The 25246-nt window shown below is 40.8% G+C and overlaps 1 protein-coding gene across 2 annotated transcripts in view; it reads right to left on the reverse strand.

Moving 5' to 3' along the window:
- USP32 (ubiquitin specific peptidase 32) overlaps positions 1-25246 on the reverse strand; it is a 42802-nt gene that overhangs the window by 14334 nt on the left and 3222 nt on the right. Inside the window, exons 2-15 of one of the 2 annotated variants that reach the window (XM_031059808.1) lie at positions 24795-24900; positions 24156-24274; positions 21150-21309; positions 13859-13990; positions 12426-12533; positions 11549-11664; positions 10945-11007; positions 9336-9419; positions 6983-7044; positions 6770-6872; positions 5446-5491; positions 4009-4184; positions 3162-3302; positions 1404-1521 (exon numbers count right to left, since the gene is read on the reverse strand). In XM_031059808.1, the coding sequence (XP_030915668.1) occupies positions 1404-1521; positions 3162-3302; positions 4009-4184; positions 5446-5491; positions 6770-6872; positions 6983-7044; positions 9336-9419; positions 10945-11007; positions 11549-11664; positions 12426-12533; positions 13859-13990; positions 21150-21309; positions 24156-24274; positions 24795-24900 (1534 nt within the window). Of the gene's footprint in view, positions 1-1403; positions 1522-3161; positions 3303-4008; positions 4185-5298; positions 5492-6769; positions 6873-6982; positions 7154-9335; positions 9420-10944; positions 11008-11548; positions 11665-12425; positions 12534-13858; positions 13991-21149; positions 21310-24155; positions 24275-24794; positions 24901-25246 lie in introns of those variants that run through there. The other variant, XM_031059809.1, reaches the window with a different exon arrangement.

The following is a 25246-nucleotide window of genomic DNA, read 5'->3' on the forward strand; positions in this document are numbered from 1 at the left end:
ATCTGCAATACTTAAGTAGCCTGAGGAGTGACACAATTCTATTTTCACTGTTAAAAGATTACAATAAAATAAACAGTACAACATGAAAAGGTGCAGTATTACATTATCACATGCAATTTGACAAGAGAGCAAATGATACCTCATAAATCAGCAAAGCATCAATCTGGCTTCAGTGTACCAAGCAAAGTACTTGGGTTTTTTAAAAGAAAACAACATTTTCTGAGATTAGGGATCAGAGGATTAGTTGTAAGATTACAGCAAGAAAGCACATTTGAGAACTCCACAAGATTAATAACAGATTGGACAATCAAATTAGTGCAGTGCAAAGTAATTCCAAATCAAGATCAAATTTGGTGCATGAGAAGATTCTGTTCATTGGAATTTGGGCATTTTAGGATGTCCAAACAAAGCAGTTTCCCTTGGATTAGGTCAGGCAGGAAAGCTGAGTTTGGGCAGAGCAGTTTGTGCAGCACAGCTCGATGGCACAGGCAGGGCTGAGATCTTCCCAAAGCAGTGAAAAACTGAGCATCTGCACCAGGGTTCCACCCACATCCTGACTCTGGCAAGGCTGAAGGATTGATTGACTTTTCAGCAGTCAGGTGAGCCCATTTTTGGACATGTTACTGTGGGTGCAAATGTGTGTCCAAATGTGAGTGCAGGGCTTCCTTCCAGCCTCTCGTGTGAGGCAAACTGGGAACTGGAGACAATTCCTGAAACACCTCAGCTGAAATGTGAAGCCACAACCTAAAGATTACTCTTGTACAATCTTTTGGTGAGCACTACCACCACAATTATGACAAATAGATTTTAGCTGGGTGTTTATACTTCGTATTTAATTGTCTTTTTGAACTACATCAAATAATAGTCTTCATATTCCATTCATTTCATCTCTCTCTAAAGAGCATTAAATAATTTTGGGCATCAAAGCCCAGCTGCCCAAGTAACTCAGAAGCATTTGGCTGAGCATTAATTGAATTCATTGTGCCACTGCACTATCAGAGAGGCACAGAGGCACCTATTCCATGGCTACAGCAATCACTCCCAAAATGGGAATGCCTAGCTCTGGCTCTCCTGATCAGTTCAGCTTCTGCAGTGCTTATTTCTCACCCTCAACTCACCCATAAACATGGCAATCAACAGATTTCCCTGCAAATGCTCCCTGCTACCTTTTCCCTCGAGGAGAGGGCAGGGGAAAGCCCTGGAGCCTTTTCCCTTGAGGGCAGCCCTGGATGCTCCCGAGTGCCGATTGTGCCGCAGGGCGATCGAGCTGGAGCACAAGCACAGCACAGGAAGCTCCTCCAGCCTGGGCTGGCCTAGAAACTGCACAGGGGATGGTGGTTCTTGCTGCATTCTTAAGTTACCTCTGGGCAAATGCTGAGGGAACATTCTGAGGCTCATCATACCCATATTGACCCAGACGTTGGACTGCTGGGTGCGCGTGGCCGGCTGCTGCCGCAGGAACAGCAGGTACCGAGGGAACAGCTCCAGCTCTGGCACGTTTGTCTTGCTGTTCTTGATCACCTGCAGAACATGTGAGGAACATTGCAGACACTCACCTTGCAAGTGTGGAGGGAATAGCAATGGGAACAGGAGCGAGTCGTTCATTAAAAAGTGGTTAAATTATTAAAAAGCCAAACTCTTTAATGAGGAGACCAAAAATCCGAACTTCTCATGGGGTTTTAGGCAAATATCCCCAGGAATGACAATTTCCTGATTCCTAAGCACTTTTTGGAGCTTATTAGCTGCAGGTTGTCAAAAGCAAACACCTTATTTAGTGCAGCATCACTCTCTGCACCACACCATGGAAAGAATATTTTTATAATTCCTGGAATATATGTGAATCCACAATGAACCTCATTAATTCCACTCAGTGTATAATACTTCCACATAAAAGTTTCACAGCTGTTGAAAGAACTGACAAATGCAGGATAAGACATTTGGTTTGAACTTTGTGAACCACAGGATTGATATAAAGCCTTCATATTGTACAAACAGGCTGCAACCTCCTTTTGTTGCATTCTGCTGCCTTGACAGGAAAAGCTGAAATTACCCCAAAACATATTTTGCAGCTTTTCAGCCATCATTTCTACAAAGATTTTGCCAATTAGATCTGTCCAAATATACAACCAGAAATGGAAGGAATGTTCAGTCTTTTTGTGACCATGTGAAGCAAAAGAAAACAGCTCAAGCTGTGAGAAGGAACGTACCACACTCAAGTGCCTCAGTATTCAACTTCAGCTACAACAAAAACAATGGTGATGACATTTTCTGAGGGAAAAAAAGCACATTACTTTGTGTATAAAGTGATGTGGCCTTTTCTGGATCATGAAAGGTGTTTGTTTCCATGGAGAATGTGTGGGAGGAGGTAAGAAGCCAGTGATTTTTCCCTGTAAAATAATTGTCTGCACTAGAGCCAACAGACCAAATTATCAAAAATATAGAGATAATCCTCTCCCATCTGTGACACTGAATGTTTGTGACATCAACCACCAAAAATCTATTGCTACCAGCACAAAACCTCCCTCATATCCTTTTTTTTAAGTGCATCTCCTACAAGGGACTACCTGACACAGAACAAACCAACCGCTCTGTGGAATAAATATGCTCAAGAGAAATTGAAGAAAAAGTTCCAAGTGTTTCCAAGAGAGCAGACTCCTGCAGCTCCAGCTCCCAGGGCCTCCTGAGCAGCCATTCTGACACAGGAGAGTCCTGGCCTCACCTATTGCCAGCTGCTTTTGAGCTCTTCCCCAAACCCTGCACATTGTGTTTGTGATGCTGAACCCAAAGGAGCAATTGTTGCTTTCCCCCTACTTGATGAAATTGTCAGAGAGAACAGGTTTTCAGAGCTGCAGGTGTCCCACTTTTCATTCTATAGCTTTTTAACTCTATTTCAGCCTTAGAGATGAGAATTTTGGTGCCAAGCCTTTTAAACTGACCTCAGGCTTACTTTTGTGTGCTTCAGCAAGCCCTGCTGCCAGAGCCCTGGGATTGTGCTGCAAGCTAAAACTCCTGCTAAACAGCACAACTTTCCACCCAGGGCCAGCCTGGAGGCTGCTTTTCCCCAGTTTGCTCTTCCAGACACAGGATGAAGTGGGAGATGATTGTAGGAGATTTCCTCTGGACAAATCTGGTGTTAAAAAGTGTCTAAAATCACAACTCACCGGCCTGGGCAAGGACAGGTTTGCTCCATACCAGTGGTAAAGCGCTCTCCAAACTGGCTCTGGCACCATGACATAGTCCTTTCCTTCCACCAGCTGTGGGGATCTCTTCAATCTTCCACCCTCCATGGTTAATGATGCAGCCTTTAAAAAAAAAGGGGTTTTTGTCACATCTCAAGGGGAGAAATGAGTACATGGCCACAATGATTTTAGTTCGTGAACACTGAACACTCTTTAATTATTAAAAGGCTTCTAAGTAACAATTAGCAGCTGCTTTTCACACTGAGAGATGGTGGTTAAATGTAACAGTAATTAACGTTCAAGTCTCATTATTTACTGGTTCTCTAAAAGCTTGTGCAGTATAAAATTCATGTGTTTTGTTCTTGTGTCACCTACTCCAACAATTCTGAACAGAAAAGTCCCAGCTCTGCTCAGCACTGATGCTGCTGCTCTGTGTTTCATGTTCTATCTGCACCCATACTGCACAAACTATCAGCTTTGTTTTACTATCTTGTTATGTAATAGCAGTAAATTCATCTTTAGATGGGAATGCTGAAGTGTTTGATTATCAAAGTATTTTACATTTAATGCTGCAAGCTGTCTTTTCATAAATACCTTCCCAATTGGAAGAATATTTTGAATGTTTCTTTTCTCACAAAACACAAGAGTAGCTGTAGAAGCAGAACACAATTTTTCCCTCTTAGAATAAGAGTAAGAAACCTCAATTTTGCTGTGTGACAGAGCAGCATTGATTCAGAATTAAGCTGAAAAAACCCAACATAAAAAATGCTATGATAAAAGAGAGCTAAACTATGCTTTTCCTCTATTGCCATGCCTTGGGTGCCTTTACCTTGACTGGCTCCTGGGTCACCAGGGGCTGGTTATCAATAGCTCCTGGTTTCTGGGGGTTCAGCTGGAGCAGAGCATTCCCGTTGGACCCCAGGAAACACTGGTTGTTGTTGTCTGAAGTGTTGTGCTGCCTTGCAAAGCTCACCTCAGAGCCTGGGCTGCCAGGGTACAGAGTATCTGAGCACAAAGCAGGAGAAAAAAACAGAAATAGTTAGAAATAATTCACTTCCTGATCCCATAAACCACAAAGGAATGAGTTACACTCTTGTATCCTTGTTTTAAAAAAGATCAAGTTTGCTGCCCTTCCTCCTGCAGTGAAACATGCAACTCTTCCACTTCCAGAGGGATAAATCTGCTATCTCCCAGAAGGGGATTTATGACATTATATTTTATATATTTTACATCATGACTACACAAACACAGCTCTGAAACAGCCTAACCAGTTTTGCATGAGCAAACGTGGTGAGTATTTAGTTGTCACCTGGATGTTTGAATATCAAACTCCTAAAAAAACTCACATGCAGAACTGAAGATAAATCCAGTAATGCCTTGGTTTGTTTTTCCTTGAAAAGGCAAATGATTCTTATAGAAGCTGCTTTGGACATGCAGAACTAAATGGAAATTTCAATTAAAATAAAAATAAAAAGGAAGATCCTTTGTCTCTCTACCCTTTGTTTCCCCCAACCCCTATACCCCAAAACAACACAGTAATTTACCTAATTTCAATTGAAGTTATGATTTTAAAATATCAGATGCAACCTTCAGCTGCCTTACAAGAAAAAAAATGTCCAATTCTCACAAGAACTCCTTGAAAATCAGGACTAAAATCTCCTCTTTCACAAAGATGGCTCTTAGGATCTGCACAAACTCATTCAAATTTAAATCACATGCCCTGTAAAAGTACAACTGTGCTTTTCCTCATGATTTTTTGCTGTTTCTTCCCTTTTTACTATCATTGCATGGCAGAGTATAGGATCAACCAGCTCAAAACAACTTAATGTGAAAGTGAGGGGAAAATCCACTCAGAAAATAAGCCATAGGACAAAAAAATACCTTGAAAATAATTTTGGAAATGAATCCCAGCATAACAGATGAACTGCTGTTAAACAAGACTTTGTGTTTAGCCACCACAGACTAAGGAATCCTCAAAAAATCCTCAAAAAGTCCTCAAAAAATGCTCAACCCCCTGCAATGCAAGCTGTGCTATGTCTCTGGCTGGAGGGGTCCATGCAGTGTGCAGTTTTCCCAAAAGCTGTTCTACATTAAACCTCCAAGGAAATAAGATGCTTACTGCTGCTGGTGGACTCTGAGGCTTCTGAGGCAGTGGAAATATTATCTGAAAACTTTTCTTCTGGAGCACTGAAGTCATTAAGACCTCCCATTTTGTCTTCTCCCTGTTCTGGGGTATTGGCTGCAGCAGCTACCAGGGGATTCTTACCTCCACTCAAGACAGATGAAGGCTCTATCACAACTGGGTTTGCATCCTACAGGTGGGAAAAAACCACAGAAGTTAATTATGAGCCAAGATCAAAGATGTGTCAGTCAAACCAGCCACCAAAAATTCACAGTTGTGTGACTGCTTTTGCACATCACAAGATTTGCTGATGGAAAAATGCTTTCTACGTGTACAAATAAAAAAAATCAGCAGAAATCAACTTCCAAAATTGTTAAAACAATCAAATAAACCACCCTGCATAGAGTCAGAATTCCAAAATTATTCCTCCTGCCTAGATACGTAAAAATATACCTAGTTTTAAACAGCTGTAATTACAGATTGTAAATATTTGAAGACTTGAAGTTCATGTGGTTACATGAGAACAGCAAGCACAGCAACAAAAACCACTTTTTTCCCCTCAAACCTTCAGTATTTTCACAGAAATTCTGGTGGGTTTTGATTTTTGCTTGAGAAGTGCAGTGAGTAATGGCCTTGTGCCACTATGCAAAGGATTAGGGAGAAAATCCTGAGCACATCTGAGCACTCACACCAGGCCAAGGATCAAATTACCTGGCATTTCTGGCATTTCAGCCCTCATTTGGCCAATTCATTGTGCACAAAGAATAATGGCCTTTACAAGGGTAGTTAACGCACACATTGCACTTTTATTTGTTTTTATAAAACAAATCAAGTACTTATGATTACTTATGAGGGTATAAAAACTCTTTTGAGAGGTTTATTTCACTTGTTTAGCCTGCAAATAATATTTATCTCTAATTATATTTTATTAAATATTCTGTATTTTGTACAATTCAGTGGTGCTTTAGCTTAAATATTTTAATTAAAGGGTACTAAAGAGCACCCTGTATCTAAAAAGTTTTAGTAGGACTCCTTTGATTGGATATTAGGCTATTTTTTGTCATTGCCTCTTAAGCTAATTATAGCAATTTCCTCCTTTGTCCAGAAAATTCAGAGTGTGTTTGTGGCCCAAGCCAAGTCAAACCCAAAGCGGGCAGCTTGATAATCAAATGGATCAGAAAATGTGAAATAAATGCTCCTGTGAGCATGGCTCTTATTCAGAAATAATCTTAAGATGCAGGAATGATGAAAGAGATGAGAATTTAATGAAATTACAGTGCAAAGCTCCCCACATAACAATGATTCAGCAGAACAATTACTTTCCACCAAGAGACAGGAGATGCTCAGTTCTGAGCATTATTGGGTCAGCAGTCATTTCCTCCACACTGTTTTTTCCATCAACACATTCAGAAAGACAAGAAATCACTTCTTCAGTATAGATTATTATTATTATTATTATTTTACTTACATATTTGACATATTCTTTCCACTGGTGCCACCAGGGCATAGCAATGAGAAACCAGTTGTGCCCTGGCTGGAGGCCATACCTGCTCTCTCTTTCCAACCAGCCTCTGCACAGAGAGAATGGGAATTTTTAGCACAAACAGAGAATTTCCAGATCTTTTGAAAATACTCAAAGGTGGATCTGAAAGGCATTTAAGCTCCTGAGCAAAGCACACACCTAATTATCTGTCCTTCCTCCTCTGGGGTGGCAGGTCGCAGTCCCAGAACGATGTGACACACCTGGAAAAAGAAAGAACTTCTTATTAGCAGGCAAATAAAACCAAATAAACAACTCATATGAGACTTTTAATCATTTAATAATGGAGAAAGATTACTTAAAATTGAATACAAATTGAAAAAAACATCTTTTGATGAAAAAATTGAGTAAGAACATCTTTTGAGCTGTGAGATGCCCATCTTGTTCCCACTGTTAAGAGAAAGGCACCAAGAATGTCAAATGCCCCCAGACAAATGCTGAGGTGAAGAGAAAAGCAGTTCTCATTATTCCAGGCTGTGCCAGATCCCAGGGCTGCAGTGGATCAGACACACAAATCAGGATGTCTGGGTGTGCTGGGGACCGGGAATGAGGAACTGGGAGAGTGCAAGTGGTTGGAAGAGGATGAACTAAAAGTTAAAAAGGAATTGAAAAGGAAAAAAGTGAGAATGAGTGGTTCTAGATGGGATTGAAAGGGAAACAAACACTGGAAAGGCTGAGGGAGAACTTCAGAGCAGAGCAACCAACCCAAAGCACAGCCAGAACCACTCTGCAAAGTGCAGGGCATGCTCTGGATGGCTGGGGCTATTTTTCTTTCTCATTTTTAAATTCAGTTTTGAACTGAACTCGAAGGAAAGGCCCCATCTCGTGGGCAGCTGCCTGGCCTGGGTGGGGTTTCATTCCCAGTACAAACCAGTGTCAGATGGCTCCTATTTCACCCCTTTCCAGTAGAGCTGGACAGGAGGAAAGGAGGGAAGGGCTCCTCAGGGAGCAGGGGCAGCTCCCAGATGGTTTTGCTGCTCCCCCCATGATTTACAGCCTTCTCCTCATGTCCCTTTTGAGGCTATCAATTTGTATCTCAGCTGGAGATCTCTAATCACTGCTAAGATGTCTTACTTGAATTTATATTACGGTGAGAGAGACCATTTCACATTCTGAATGAAACAAAGGCCATTAGCCAGGGGGTAGCAACAGCTGGGCCTGGTGTTTCTTTTTAAATTTGTGTAGCTAAAATGAGATTCTTCAGATAAACCAACCCCTCTGCAAACAAACTCATTTGTTGACAAGCTTTCCACTCAGAATATTTGGCTTTTCTGTCTGCAGATGAGGCACATGACACCTCAAATAAATGCCCAGATAAATCAATGGCAGACTCTGCCCTGTGCTTTATGTGATAAAGTTATCAAAAAAAAAAAAAAAAAAAGAAATTAAAATCTAAAATGAAAACACAGCAGCTATGCCAGGAGGAAAAAAAACATTGTAAATGAGACTTCCAATGAGCAATGTGCAACATTGGTGATGTGTAATCAGTATCAGGACAGATTTATTACATCTTCATTCATTCTTTGTCAAGATTGCAGGGATATTTGTTAGTTCATCAATATTTAGTTATGAGGGGATATTTGATGCCAGACAGGCCAAAAATAAAGACAGCCCTTCTGGAGAAGGTTGCAACTTCAGCAAACTTGATGTAATTAGAGATAAAATGAATTTGAAGAACTTTCTGGTGTTATTCTTTCCAGCTGTGGTGTAGCTGGTGGCCTCAGGATACCCTCACTCAGTCACCCTGAAGCTCTTGGCAAAGTATCATTCAAAATCCAATTTATAAAGTAGTCACAGGCCAATTAGGATTATTATTATTATTATTATTATTTAAACTCCAAGTATCAACCTCAAAGGAAAACAGGTAAGGAACAAACTGCAGTGGATGAAAATACTCTTCAGGGTTATTTTCTGCACAAAGTGAGCCAGAGCTAAAATATGGCTTTCAAGGATTTAGAGAAATCCAATTCAAGCTCAATTAAAACCCAATTCAGCACACACTTAATCCTCAGCTTCTGCAAGTGAACAGTGATAGGATATCCCAGCTTTCCAGGACTGCTTCATTAAGGAAGCAATGAGAGGTACCTTAGAGGGCCTTAACAGAAAATGTAAAAGGAAACTGGTTGTAAAATGAAAAAGGAAAGTATTAGAGATTTTTTTTTTTCTCATTCCCTGGGTTACTTTCTTGGCAAAGATTTGCCACAAAAATCATTTCAAACACAGCCTTTGTCTAATGGAAAACATAATTGCTGATGCACTCGAAATTTCATTTTCTGAGCAGTGCACCAGGTTCTCTTGAACAGATGAGGCTTTGGGCATTCCATGCACTGCAAGAACAACAACCAAAGAGAGAATCATCTGCCAAGGCAGCCCAGAGCTGCAGAGCCACATCCCCTCCTGTGCACACAAATGCTGATGCTGCACTTCGTGGCCACGCAGAAAGCTCAGCAGTTAATTACTGTAAATTACAACCTTAGACTTCCCCTAAACACACCTGAAAAAGCAGATTTAAAAATTCATTGGCAAGAGCACTCTTCACACTCCATATCTGGTAGTCCTCCAGAGTGAGGTGTCCAAGCTGGAAGGGAGGAGAAAGAAAGAGAAGGAAAAACCATCAAAACATGAACCTGGTTCTGGTAAAATGCTCATTACCAGTCTCATGCAAAGCAGGACAAAACCAGGGAATTGATAAAAATTGGCATCTACCACTATTTAAATAAAATTTGATCCAGTAAAAGAAAAAAATTTCAGTTCTATCATAAGACAGGCAGCCTAGAGAGCTGAGCAGCTCAGAGTGCAGGGGTGAGCAGTGCCCAGTGAGGAACCTCTCCTCATTCCCATCCAGTGCCCATCCCTGCACCCTTCACACACCCACAGCCTCCTCTGAGGGAAGGAAAAACCAGTTTGGGTCACCAGGCCCCTGTGATCTCAGCTAACAACACAAATCCCTTGAATTCCTCATCCCCTGCAGTCCCAGAGGTGCAACACTGACCATGTCAGAGGGATCTCTGGTTCACTGAAGGGATCAGGCTGAGTTTTTTATCTGGCAATATAATTCAGAGCCAATTTTACAGCACTGCCAGGTACTCTGCCTCTCCTTCCAGACCATTTTCTCCAGAGTTAACCCAGGTCAAAGCTAACACATGAAAAGAGGTTAAATAATTTATGTAATTACTGCACCATCAGCTCTTTCCAGCACTACACTGATGATGCCACTAAAAAAATCCTCTGAAGACTGAAGTCTTCTTTTTTAACTCTTTGTGGAATCAGGACTGCTGTACACTTGCTCATAAACTACCAAAAAATAAAAACCTCAAACGATGAAACAGAGAGAAGCCACAATTTCCACTGCTTTGGCAATTAAAGAATTACAATAAAGTATTTGCCCACCACTTTGTTGGATTACAAGCAGGCAAGACAACTATTCACACACATAATTAAGCATTTCTAGACATTCTTTATAGTTTTTCATAAATTATTTATCGTTTCCAGACACTCTTCTCAATTAGTGAAGCAAAGGATGAAATAATGGAAGCAACTTCAACAATATTTTTTGTGGATATCTCCAAATCTCCTATTTCCAGAGAGCAAGGAGGAGAATTACAGAGAATTACAGATTTACACCCAGCTACATTTAAAGCACAATATAAACTACCAGGACTTTCTGCTGTGTCATGACAGATGCTTCCATAGGAGGACAATGTGTCTTGACACAGCATAAAATATAAGATAAACTTCTGCACTCTCTCTCAAGATCAATTTTAACAGGAAACAAAGAACAGTTTCCCCAGAACAGAAGTCAAGCATCAGATGTAAAACTGGTGTTAGTTATGCACAGCAGAGCCTTGCAAACAGTGCAGGCTTCCAATTAATTTCACCTGATTATGCATTTTGGGTTTAGCTTCATATATTAAAATGGCTTATAAAATTCAAACACATCCTTTCTTTCACAGAACAACCTGGTAAATTTTAATGGAAAACTGACATTCCTTGAAAAAGATTCTTTTATTGACACATCTCTGCTCTAAAGAAAGCACTTCCATATAAATAAACTCAAGATACTGGGGTATAAAAATGACAAGGGAAGAGCAGCAAATTCCTACCTTTGTGTTATCATGCACATGTAAAATATCTTCCACAATTTCAGACAAACCCATGTCCAACTCCTTCAACAAAAGGATCAGAAATCAGAGTTAAAGTCTCCCAGCAGGATGTGCTTAGAATAAAAATAAAACTGTAAGAGATGCTGGAAACTCTCAGTAATTCAAACCAAGGGTCCCAGAGAAAAAAATCTGTGCTTTTCTACCTTTCTTTATATGAAAGAACACACATTATAGACAGACCACTGAGTTTGGGCAGGTCAGAACACACATTCTAACCAAACCTTGGGATTTGGGCAGGTCAGAACACACATTTAAGGGATTTGGGCAGGTCAGAACACACATTCTAACCAAACCTTGGGATTTGGACAGGTCAGAACACATATTCTAACCAAACCTGGGGATTTGGGCAGGTCAGAACACACATTTAACAAACCTTGTGCTTGGGACAGGTGAGAGCTCTGCAAGACAAGGGACAGCCACCTGTCCCCCTCCCCAGCTCAAGGGAGCCTGTACATTGTGACCCCCACCCAAACAAGATGCACATTCCTCCTTTGGAAGGATGGCTCAGGAAACAGAAGGGAACCAACCCCCAGCCACCACTCACAGGTATTTTGTCTGTCCTGTTGTCTTTCCAGACCTCTAAAAGTGCCACCACCATGTCCTTGAGCTCGGTGCGGGACAAGACCCCATCGCGGTCCACATCAAACACCTTGAAGCAAACTGAGGGAAAAGGGAATGACTTTGCTGTCAGAACCATTGCACAACTCTTGTTTCTTTATTCCTTGCAGCCCCTGAGGCTGCAGAGCAGCTGATGCAGCGCTGACAGCTCTGAAGGGGGGATGCACGTGTGGAGGTGAGGAAATGGAGCAGCTGTTTCACAAGCTCAAACCCACATCCCTGCAATGCTCTGCTCGCTGTGTTTGCTGATGGGACCTAGCAGGGAGCACATGTGCATCCAGAAATTTCCAGGGAATTACAGCTTGGAAGTTGCAACAATGTGGTTTTGGAGAAGTAGGGAACAAAAAGTGTTTCAAAACACAGGAACCTTGCAGGGAGCCAGCTGGGAACTGGGCAGTGAAAAGCCACAACATGCTATTTACCACAAGACAATCAAATAGGACATTTGTTTTCTATTATAGATAATGAGTAGCTAAGTGTTTGCACTTTCTATATTGAGATACACACTTCTGCCTCAAAATGCAGAGCACTGAAAAAAATAACTTCTGAAATGTAGTTTTCCCCATAATTTACATGGAACTACTGATAAGCTGTAAAATATACGGAATTAAGTTTAATCATCCTTTATAAAAGGAAAGCTTGATATTTAAAATTCCTCTGTTTTTTTTTTTTTTTAACTTTTGAAGTCACTTTTCACAGACTTGTTCAGCGGGAAAATAATCTTAACAGGTGAAAACAACTAAACCTCATTGTTCAAACTGAAAAACTGCTCCCAAATTAACAGTTAAATTTTGCATACTTACACTTCTGTCTCTCTGCCAAGGGTCCCCTGCAACATGCTGAGAGCCCACAGGAAATTTCTTTAAAATCTATGTGATTGTCTCGGTTTTCATCAAAAGCATTAAACAAACCTGCAAACCACAAAAGCATCTCCTGTTACAGCACCTGAGAGAGGCACCCTGCACCTCCACCAGGGGTTCATGGGCAAGGAGAGGTACAAACACTTGTCATTTACTCTCATTAAGTGTAATAAAGGTAATTAAGCACTACTAAGGCCATTTAAAGGTGAATTAGATGTCTCAGGGACGGCTGATCCAGCCAAGGGTGGGGAGGGAATCAAGAATTCTGAGCAGCTGCCTGCTCCTCACACCCTCCTTGTAATGAGTGATGGAGAGTGGAGCTGAGCCTGTATGGGCAGCCCTTCCCACGTGCCTGGCAGAAATTCCTGTGGAAATCACAGAACAGAAATTCCTGTGGAAATCACTGAACTGCACTGCAAATTTGGATACTTACACTTCTTACCCTGAATTAGGAGCTGTAGCTACCAGCCTTCAAAGCATTTAAGAGTTCAAATCATACAGCATTACTTATCCTGTAACTTGTATTTTTTTTTTTGCAACAATGACTCCACAGAAGGCAAAGAATGAGCAGAAACCATCCAAGTTTCCCCACAGCAGCTGTGCAAGTTTAAATCACTAAGTAGATAAAAGACACTCAGAAAAAAAAAGGATGTGGGGATACATCCCTACAGAATTGGACATAAATTCTGATTTTTTACCATTGCAGATAACTTTCCCCTTTGTTACTTACTGCTGCCACTTATCAGTAAAGCCAACTTTTTGGTAATAAAACAATTGTCACTCCAGGACTGCAGAGCAGAACTGGAGTGCAAGTGGAATGTCCCTGGATGTCCCCATGTCATGCAGCAAATGGCAATGGGACAGCTCCAGTTATTACCAGAGTGGCTTCAACTGGACAGACCAGTTTGGTTGTCAGTAGAAATAACAACCTGCAAATCTCCTGAGTCTCCTGAATGAAATCTTCCTTAATTTACTTTTTAGGGAGGAGCGTTTCATTGGCTGCATGATACAACAGCTGATTTGCACACTAAGGTGTCATTTAGTAGCTGAAACTCCCATTTGTCAGTTTAAAAATGCTTGGTTTTCTCTCATTCAGGCCCAGCAGTTTATTTTGTCTTTACAAAATCTTAAGAAAAAATTTTAAGCAACTACAGGGCAACTTCTACATAAAATCTGCCATATTTCCTGCCAACTGATAACAATGCAACAATTCCTTCAGCATCCCACATTTCCCAGCAAACAGAGATTTTCCCTCTTTTCCCATTTTTCAGTGAAGTTATTCTGCCCTTGAACTGAAAGGGCATTTCAGAACAGACACTCCCAAAGCCATCACAGCTGTGAGGCAGCAGAGGCTGCTCCCTGCTCTCCCTCCATACCTTCACTCAGGGACTGATGGATTGGGGGGGACACCAAGGGGGCAAAAGTCTCCAAATCAAAGCGTCCGGTCCGTGACTGAGCCTTCAGCAGCCAGTAGCGCTTCTCCAGGTCGATGATGTCAGATTCCTCCACTGCAGAACCAAATAAATAGAAATAAATAAATAAAAGAAATAGAAAGAAATAAATAAATCACCTTCCTTGGCCACAGAACCTTCTCACCTATTCACCACCGAGGAGTTCACCATCAATAACATCACCACAAGTGCGTAGAAACCCAGAAATTAACTTTTACCATTTTTCACCTATTTCTCTTTGGTGATTTGAACAGGCAGCTTGTGTGTGCAGTGGCTTATTTCCCCAGGGTATTCAGTCTTAAAATCCTCAAAAAAGATGTAAAGTAGCATTAAAAAAATTAAAAATCCCAGATCTTTTATGGAAAACAATTATGCAGTACTTGGCTGCCCCTTAAAAAACTGCTATTTGAAATTTTTAACTTTTTTATACAGTAATAAGGCTAAATTTTAATGTGGCATTTAAATGTTGTATCTCAGCATTTTTTTTTCCAAATATAAAATAGTTTGCTTCACTTTATTATTTATACTATAGAATTATTTATAATTGTTTAATTTACAGTAAACACTGGGGAATAGCCACACAAACTTACAATGCAAAGGAACTTAAAATGTAATTTTAAAAGGGAAAAAAACCCCAAACCCAAGAAATAAAACAAGGTGCAAGGATGGATAAAAATAGCCAGAGGAAGAACTTATGTTTTCCTTCAAAACATTCTATACAAATGCTATCTTTATGCTTTATCCCTGAAATTAAATATATATATAGATATAAAACAAGATTAAATTTCTGCCCAACAATACTTTTAACCTTTTTACATATGCAAGTGTGTCACAACAGCGCTTTAGGTCAGTGCCAATTAATTGGTTCTCAAATAGATCTGTAATGACAAAGCTGTCTATATTAAGAAGCACTACGTGTGATCTCATTCCCAGATGGTTCTGAGCCCTTAAATCCATGCCAGTTTTCTAATAGGTTTAACTTGAGCTATTTGGCCTGGTTTAGTCCACAGAAACAATAATAATCCTGTAAGGCTTAAGATCTGAAGGGCTCCATCTAAAAAGTTGTATCAAATTGAAATTTTATTGATTTCTTTGCCCGTTTCTGTCATTAGTGGCAGTAATTTGCTTAAAATAGTAACTTAGGTAACCTGCAGTGAGTATGAAGTGGTTGGAAGTGCCCAGCAGGAGCATCACGTGAGGCACCAAAACTTACACAACCCTCGCCCTCAGCAGCACAAAGTGGAGAAATCTGAATAAAATATCTGGAGTTGGAGGAGTGGAAGGGTTTGCATTTTCCTGTAAGGTGTTTTTAGACATCAGTGCCAAATGTCCCTTTCCTGAGTGCCTTCAGAGCAGGGGCAGAGGTGACAAGCCCAGCCCTGCCTCCCTGGTTCCTCAGGGCATCGCTGCCAGCTCCTGGGCATGCACACAGGGAGAGAGGAGCTGATCCAGAAGAAAAACTCATTTCCTTTCTCCTCTCCCTCCTTCCCAGAGGGACCAACCCCCTGATCTGTTCTGCCATCCCCTGGCTCTTGGCTGGGCTGTAATCACGGAGTTATTTGGGTTGGAAGGGACCTTTAAAGGTCACCCCACCTCCTCCAGGGACTCCTTCCACTGGATCAGGTTGCTCCATCCAACCTGGCCTGGGCTTTCCAGGGATGAGGAATTCACCACCTCACCACAAAAACTTCCTCCCTCACATCTACTCTGAGTTCAAACCCATTTCCCCATGTCCCATCACCTACCAGAAGTCTGTCCTCAGTACATGAGGAAGCAGCAATCCAGATTTCTAAAGGATTATTATTCTACTAGAAATCAAGAAAGAGGAACAGAGGAATAATTTCTTTAAATATCAGAGATGTGAAGAGAATCCAAGGGCTCTTCCCGTTCCCAAACAATGGGAGAGGGGAGCTTGTGCTGCCATTTACAGGAATTCCACTTCCACGTTACTGCTCTCATTAGCAAACACAAAAGATTATTTATGTTCTCTTGTGCATGACCATGTAAATCACTTTGCTTCCTTTTAATCCACCTCTGTAAGTAGGAAGAATAACAAATGTGTGAGCTGCACTTCATTCTTCAAGTGATGCAACACTGAGAATATTCAAAAGCCAGCAGGAAGCTCCAATTGTCCTCACTGAAGAATAAATCTGCAGAAACCTCTCTCTGGCAGGTGCAATATTTATCTTTAGCAATTAAGAACTGCAAGAATGTTATATTTTGCCAGAGAACCTCTCTCAAATACCTACAGTAGAATTAGTTGTATTCTGATTTTTTTTTGCTTGTACTTCACAGATGTTTCTACAGTGGTAACTCCATTGTTTTATTATTTCAGCTCAGAAAAGAAAGGTTATCAGAAAGCATCTTGTCTGTGTTTTTGTTCACATAAACTGACATCATGGTCACTTAAAGATAGAGAATTTTCAAATAATCACCTTTAAGAGAACAGTTGATAAGTATTAGCACAAGTGTTACATTTTTATTCTAGCCCAAATGCACTGACTTTCTGCACAAGCACTTCAGAAAGTAAAACCAGGTAGTAAATAATATTCTCAGCACTGATTAGCCTTTCACAAATCAGGTTAACCATGAGTAAAAATGTGACAAAAGACTATTTCTCATTCAGAGCTATAACAAAGTGCAGCCCAGTGCAGCATTCGGTGGATAAAGGGAGCAGCAATTCTTGGATTGCAGCACAGGGAGGTCCAACTGCAGCTGAGCAGCAGCTGTTGCATAATTTGATTTCTCCAGACTAACTTTTCACATAATCTTGTAAATCAGTCTCAGGATATGCAGTGCACCATCTATTCCTCCATGAGTGAAAACCAAAAGAAATCTCTGGCAGTTTATGATTATACAGATAATCATATTTGTTACTGAAGTTCAGTGAAGCATGGGAAAGGCACAACACACTCAATACCCAAACATATCAGTGTGCATGACAAAACACCACATTCCACAGAGGTTTTGTACAGATAAAAGATTTTATCTTTCCAAAATACATACTTTCTCCCCCTAATGTCTGTTCAAATCACATCAAACTGTAAACTGGGCTTTCATTCAGATTATTTAAAAAGATGTATTTTATAGACACAATGTAGGCCAAAACCTCAGGACACACAGGCTTTCTAGGCCAAGTAATTATTCATTTTGGTAATTAAATACATGATATGATTATTTGAGGTCACATGGACATGATGCACCTGAGAAATTTAAGCAGTTTACTACCACATGCTGATTTATGTCTCCCTCATCACTTGCCCATTAGAAATACGAAAAGCTTTCAGAACTCTAAAACTATGAATACTTTTTTTTGTTCAATTCTCTAAGAATTAGACAAATATAATCAGAGGATAATAAGTAAACAACTGAAGCACAGTCCTGCTCTTGTAAAGGAAGAACAAATAAACATTTTCAATCAAAGTATCATCTAAAACTGTAAAACTACTAAAAATGAGTTAATTTAGAACATTGATCAACAGACAGCTGCATGGCAGTGATAAACACTAAACCCCTATGTTACATTTTAATGCCATTCCCACAAAATGCCCCTTTAAAATATTCCATAGACACCAAGCCATGAATCATCTTCTACCTTAGAAAACAAATTTAACAGCATGTTTTCATTCCAGCCACTGCTTATAACAATTCTTTATAGGACCAGAATTCCCCAAGTACTGCAGTACATGAGAGAAGTTCAAGATTTACCCACCTATGGGTACAATCCTGTCTGGCTCACAGCAGCAGAAACATACCATATTCCCAACATTTTACCAGGCCTTGGGTTGCTCCCTGCTCACCAGGACGTGCTCCAGGAGGGAGCCCAAAGTGACACCAAGCACTGTTTCTCACTGCAAACTCTCCTTTGTGCCTTGCAAATTAACCCCCAGAACACTCTGGGACTGAGAGCTGCTTTGCAAGACACAAAATAGCCTGGAACTAAGAGGATAACAAGTGGCAAAATACAGATTAAGTGACACCAAGGCTTTTACTTATTGGCCTGGGCTGCTGTCAGACTTTCATCTTTGTGCTCTTCCTGATTAAAAACAAACTCACAGGGAAGGGGATGTTAAACCTCAGCCAGGAGAGATCCCTGTGTGTGTCAGGCACGGCCACCCAGGTGCTCACAGAGCAGAATAAGGGTGAGCAGTGGCTCAAGGTGGGAGCAGGGAGGGGTCAGGAGCTCCTCTCCCAGCACAGAATGGAACCAGCCCTGCAAAGCAAATTCCACAGAGCCAAAACCTCCAGGATTGCCTTTAGTGCCTTCCCCACATGGCTGTTGTGGAGTGGGTGCCCACTGCAGAACATGGATTTAACCCCCAGCATTTCAATTTCCTGACTGCACTTTGCTTCCAGCCTCCCATCCCATCCTTCCCCAGAGCTGACAATCAACCCCAGCTTGGGTTTTGTGCTGTTTCCAAAAGTGCCTCTCCCATTTCAGCCACCCTGCCCTCCTTACCCAGGGTTCCTCTCTTTTACTGTATTAAATAGTGATAAATGCATATTCTAAAATAGAATTGTTTGTACTGATTGCAGTCAGAACTGCCCCTGGGTGGGTGAGAGCTCTCAGAAAGAAAAGGTGAATTTTTCTGACAACACAGGAATCTCCTCCATTCAAAGGGGAATTTGGGTGTTATTTAATCAGAACTCAGTGACACAAGAACTGGGTGACAAAGAAGTACAAATTAAACATTCTGTCAGTTCAAAATCAGCAACCTGATGAACAGAATTATTTTCCCCATGGAAAAGGGCTGAAAACCTGAGTGTCTAAGCCCACTGCATGACACTGAGTCACACCAAAATGACACATAAAAAAGGCAACCAGCACCTATGTTGCAGCAGAAAAAACATTTCCAGCTAAATGAAGGAAAGCAGTGAGGTGTCCCCTGAGTCAGTGTGACAGAAATGTGGGATTTACAGGCTCCACCACGGTGCTGTTCAATGTGATGGCTTCAAAAAAAAATATATTAAATGAATTTAAATGCATATGATCATACTACAGAACTGAGAAAATCCAAACTACTGCTACTTGGTCACTTCTCAGGTGTAAGACAAATCCATAACCCTGAAACTGCTTTTTTAGGAACAAAGGCCACTTATTTTGGCAGCTTTCAAATAAAATTATTCATATTTCTGATTTAAGTGAAACGGAACAAAATTTGATTAAAAGCAGCAAGTGTGTGCAACTTCCTGTAACTTTAAAAATTCATTTCTAATTATGTGTTGAGAAATGTAATTAAAGTCATCTGCACACCAAAACAAATGCTATTTACAAATGAAAAATTAGTATTCCTTTGTTTCCCTGATGGCCTGGCTCATTAAGCAAATTTAAATGGAGTCACTGATGCCTTGCATGAAATGGGGCAGTTCCTAAATCAAAGGGAATAACTTCCCCTGCTTTTATCACTGCCATTTTTTATGGCTCTGACATGTTGTCCCAGAAGTTGGATGGGAAGCAGAGTGTGAGGTAAGGCTGGGGAGGGGGTCTGGGGCTTGTGCCAGGAGATGCAGCAGAAATTCCTGATTGCACCAGGGAGTGGCACAAATTACTTTGCATTTTACAACAGAACAAAGTGGAAACCTTTCCCTCTCTCTGTGTTATGGTGTTTGCCTCAGTTTACCAAACATTATCTCACTTCCTGGTCCTCCAAAGGCAACCATTCCCCCAGGAAAAACACTAAGAACAAGCCTTCAACAGCTCTCAGTGTTTGACACATTCAGCTGTGTTAAAAATACGTCTGTACTGAATTTCTTACTCTTTGGAGTGACCTGATTAGGCTGAAATTACTTCCAAGTGCTCAAGCACTTATATTTTCCTTAGTTTTCCATCTGTTGGATGAGATTCCTACGCTGTTGTAAATCACAAGGAAATTCAGTAAAACTTAATTTTATCTAGAGGTCCAAACATAACTGTCACATGAACTTTCCAATTCTGTGGACAACAACCACATCACCCCCCTGTATTTCTGGAATTCACTGAAAAGCTCAATCCTAGCTCTGACATGATGGTACCAGTGACAGGAATATCAAAACCAGAACTGAGAACAACAACAAATAGTAAATAAAAATCTATTAAAACAGTAGCTGTTACATTTAAATTATTTTTTAAATTCCAAATCTCAGTTTCAGTATAAATAAACTTTCTGTGAAAAACGCAGTAAAAACAGTTCTGAAAGTTTCAATTTCAAAGCATAACAAAGAGCAGATCTCAGTTTGACTCAGGTCAAGATCTTTCCCAGAGCTGAGCTCCAGAACAATCAGAAGATTGGGGTTTTTTCACATTCCTCTTTCTCTACCTTGTCTGTGAGACCTCAGAATATTCAGTGGTTTTCTGTAACCTCAATGTCTCCTTTCACCCTTCCATGTAATGCAAATAAATTACCTGTTCATAAACTCCTGACTTCATTATGCATTTTCATTTCAGATGGTCAGAAAAGAGTTTGAATGCCCACTTTTAAAACCAAGAGGATAAAATAGGTGCGTTGCTTTATTCAAGTAACTGACCCATGAGAGGATTAAATGCCACACTGACACCTGTGAGGAAAATCCAGGAGCACACATAAAACACAACCAGAGTGCTCAGATCCCTGACACCTCCAGAACCACCTCCCTCCTCCTCAGGGATGGGATGCATGCTTGCATTACACTGCTACATCAAGTGTCATTTATCAGCCTTTTGGTTTTGGATTTAATTTAAAAACCAGCTGTTCCTTCTTTTACATGAACATAGACATAAGGAAGCACTTCATCTCTGGAGACAATTCCTGAGGATGCTTCTCTTTAGTTAATTCTACCACATGCCAGGAATATGATTTATTTTACTGGAGAAGCAAATTAAGAGGTAACACTTATTTTTGAAACAAATATTATTTTCTCAACTCTCTCAGTAGTTTTACAACCCACTATATAAATACCAAAAATAAACCCAGTATTACCAGCCAGCCACTTCAGAAAATACTTTTTTTTTTAGCTTGCTTGGTAGCAAACTTCTAGAGAAGTGTTGTAGCCTCAGCATTATTATCTCTTAAAAATAACAACCCAGTGTCCTTGCACACAACATTTTACATCCCAGCAGAGAACAGATGAGCTCAGAGAAGGAATTTCTCTCACTGAACCCAACGTGGCGGAGCAGGGAGATTCGATGAACGACAATTCTGCCTGTGAACTCTGGCAGGGTTTTTTTAGGATGTGCAGGACAAGAAGCACCTTTACTCACAGTGTGTGACTCCAGCCAGGGTCTGGTAGAAGGTTGGGGTGTCACTGTCATCAGTGAGGGTGACATAGACCCCTCCTGAGAGCAGCCACCGCGAGAAGGTGAAAGCGTCTTTGTTGTGCAGCAGCCAAACCCTGAACTTCTCATAGTTCACCTTCTCACCCTGCAAGAAAAACCAGAAAATGGGAGCTGTTTTTCTCACTGCCAGTAAACAGGAACCATCCAGCTGTATGAACAAAAAATTGGGACAATCTCCTAGAAAAATAAGTGCTAATGTAATTTTTCTGCTTGGAGCCATGCCTGTTTTTCCCTTTCCTTTTGAAACAGCAATGGGAGGGAAATTAACTTTAAGATCTCTCTGCATTTCAGCCACCTACTCAATGTGGCCTTTGGAAACTCATTTACTCTGAACCTCAGGTGAAAGGGATGAAAAGAAAAACAGTTACTTGCAATTCAAAAGAGCAGAGGTTATTTTGATGAATTTAAATGTATTATTATAGATACCAGCTCTGCTGCACCAAAAACCAGGTGCTATAAAATCATAAACATTCTGTTCTATCTGTGCAGGTATACAAACAACACAGAAAAATCAGATTTGGGAATAACTGATGCTGTGATTAATTACTGCAGGAACATGTGGACTTTTTTGCCTCTACTGACCAAAATCCACACTGGAGCATAAAAGTGAGCATGACATTCCCAGGATCTCCTCACTCCCTGTCTCCTGGAGCTCCCTGTTCAGGAACACATAAAAACTCCACATTCACAGAATTCCAGTGCTGTTTAAACCATTTATTTGGATCCTTGCCAAGCTGTGGCCATGAAACCATAGGGATCAGCAGACTAATTTCAACAGGACCTACAAAACTACCTCAAATAAAAGCAAACCCATTATCAGTAGACAAACTCGTTATATGGAGATTCTCATCTCCAGGGGAAATAAACAGGGGTCTGCAAAGTGGAAGAGGTTTCAAGTCATTGATTATTTAAACTCCCCTCATATCACAGACCATTAAACTTCACTGAATTACATCTCTACAGAATCCAACAATTTGCATTTGGCCACGGACTATCTGCAACTGCCAAGTGCAGAAAATTGAAAATTCACTATATTCCCTTTGCCAGGCTGCTCCAATGGCTCATCACCAGCACTGCTGAAACATTTGCTTCCTATTCCCATTGCAGGGGGTTGTTTCAGCTCCAGATACTCATTCTTTTTATGCCTCTTTTTCTAGACCGAAGAGTTTTATATTTGCATCCAACAAATCCCAGACTGGTTTGGGTTGGAAGGGACATTAAAGCCCATCCAGTGCCACCCCTGCCATGGGCAGGGACACCTTCCACCATCCCACGCTGCTCCCAGCCCCATCCAGCCTGGCCTTGGACACCCTGTGCCAGGCCCTCCCCACCCTCACTTTGATTTCTTATTCTTCCATTTCTCCAACAGTTTGGATCAAGAGAAAAGAACATTTTCTCCCTCTCTGTTCCACCCTTTTCCTCTAGTTTTTGCACTGCTCTTTGTAAAGGCAGCAAGAGCTGGGTCATTAAAACTCCAATTTTCCCTGGAAGGACAATGAAGAGGAACAGAAAAACTTTGGACAGGAGGAAGAAAGCACTTGAAGCAAGCAATGATGACAGCTGAATTATGATGGAACCTGAGCAGTGCAGTTATCACTGATTTTTTTCCCTGTATTTCAGAAACAAAAGGAAAACTCAGATATATTCTAAAGCTTCTATTTCTAGCTGAGTGCATGCAATAATTCTGATGAACAGAAGTGCCTATAAACATCATCCTTGAAATCAAAGGCATCCTCCAGAAGGCAGGCAGGAAGGCCCACAGCAGGAACATTAAACTTTCTCACTCTCCAGCAATGCCCATGGATGATTAAGAGCCCAGTAAATCCTGCTGAGTGGGTTATTACACTATTTTCATTTTAAAACAAAAATCAATATGCAGCATTTTCTTGAACAGGAAAATGCTCTGAAGCTCAGATTGATACTCATCTTCCTGCAAGGCTTCATAAAGTATTTCTGGATTTCTTGGACAGTGTGCAATTAACTTGTAGGGTGCAATTCATCACAGCACACTGATGGGAAATTAGAAATAGGAAATGGCACTGGGGGTCAGTCCAGAAGCTGCAGGGCAGTGGACTCAGGATTTCTATTGCAGCCAGGACTCAGGAATGCAATCACTGCCTCCAGAGCCAACAGGACACCAGGGCCAGATCAGAGTCTGCCCACAGCCAGAGCTATCTCCAGCACAGAACAATAAAATCTGAACTAATTAAGTAATCTGATAGCCACAATTAAAGCTTCCAGTCAATCTGGTCAATCCTTTTGCCAGGGGAATGTACAGTGATGTCTCCATTTTGCTGGTCTCAGTCATCTGATAACAAACCAAGCAAAAAACCCTGAAAATTCATCAGGATCCCTGGAGTCAAAGAATCATCTATGAATAGGAAAGCACCAATGCCCTGCTTTAGAGGAGGACTTCAGCAAGCTCCATAAAGATTGCATCTCTCAAACAACTTAAAGCATAATTAAATGTTGTAGCTCCTGGCAGGAAAATGATACAAAAGCAATAATATAAAATTATTATCTTGAAGCAACCATGGCTGTCAGGCATTTTTAAATCCAGGGTGCAGATTTTCTTTCTTCTCAGCTCTGTGTTCTAGATTTCTTCCCTGATTGCAATAAAATGTTCACACTAATGACTAAGTTCCCACCAGCAATATTAGTATTTAAATTCACCTGATGACATGATTCCCACTGGGAAATGATCTCTTTCCAAGGAGCACAGTGAATACAGGAGAACACAGAATTTATACACCAAACACTGTTCCCATCGATATAAATTACATGGAATACCACAACACAAACCCCCATGAGCTTTTACCCATTTAAACAAGGCCAATTTGTTCCCATAGGTGCATGAGTAAGAAAAATAAGCTACTTAATGGAATCTTGACTTTTTTGTAACTGCAACAGGAGGAAAGGTGCAGGACACACCTCAGAGAAGCATTTCTTGAGTGACTCTGGGACTTTCCCATCAACCACATGCAGCATCTTCTCCATCTCTTCACGGACCACATAACTCCCAGATTCATTAGAGAAGAGACTGAAAATGTCTGGGGAAATAGAAATATGTGTAAACATCTATGGCAGTGGCATTTTTCAAATGCAAGGTCTATAACTGGCTGAGAATGTCAAAGGCTGTGCAACAGCTAAAGGACTAAACACTTGGGTTTATCCAAGGTCAATACAGGTCCACAAGGTTTAGGTCAAGACCTTCCTTTTCTTTTACCATTGTAGTCAAAAGGCAAATGAGTATTATCAAGTGAGGTTAACAGAGAAGACAAAACAACAGAAGTCAGTAGGCAGATGCTTTCTATTTTTTTGAAAAATATCAGTGCCATCCTCCCTCCTCTGCCCACATACAGAGACCATCAGGCTTTCTGTAGGATCCCAACACTGACATTCATGATGACTTGGCAAATATTTCATTTTGATGAATACAGAAAACAAAAGTGCACTTAATTTCCAAAAATACAGCTAAAAATGCTTCCAAAAATCTCATCTTCACTGTAAAATGGTCACATTTTACACTCACAATCCACTGTCTCATTGTTACTAAGTTACATTGCTTACATTTTGTTTTCTCCTCCTCTCTGCCTCTTGTGAGTAGAACTAATCCAACTATCAAGTTATTGAAGTGCAGCCCTTTGGATATTCCTCCAAATGAACAGTAGATAACCTAGAAAATAAAATAGAGAAGTTCACCAGAACAAACAGGGATGTCAGAAGTAAAACCAGCAGCTTACACTGAGGCTCCACCTTATGTGGTTTTTAGGCTAATCACCTCACATGCAACTAAAGACACTTCAATTTTTAATTGTGCTACCCTTTTGTAGCTCTTCTGGTACTGAACAGCCTTTATTTAATGAAACACAGGTACAAGTCCTGAAGAGCAATATGAAAATTCCACATTAGAACCCTTCAGTGAAGATACTCCTCACTTCCTCGTGGTGGTGTTTCCCCAAATTTCTTCATCAGGGCTGAAATCTGCCCCAGGCTGGGCTCTGAAAATCTCCAAAGCACCA

Source organism: Geospiza fortis, unplaced genomic scaffold (genome assembly GCF_000277835.1).
Source record: "Geospiza fortis unplaced genomic scaffold, GeoFor_1.0 scaffold538, whole genome shotgun sequence".
In the NCBI taxonomy this organism is placed as follows: Eukaryota; Metazoa; Chordata; class Aves; order Passeriformes; family Thraupidae; genus Geospiza; species Geospiza fortis.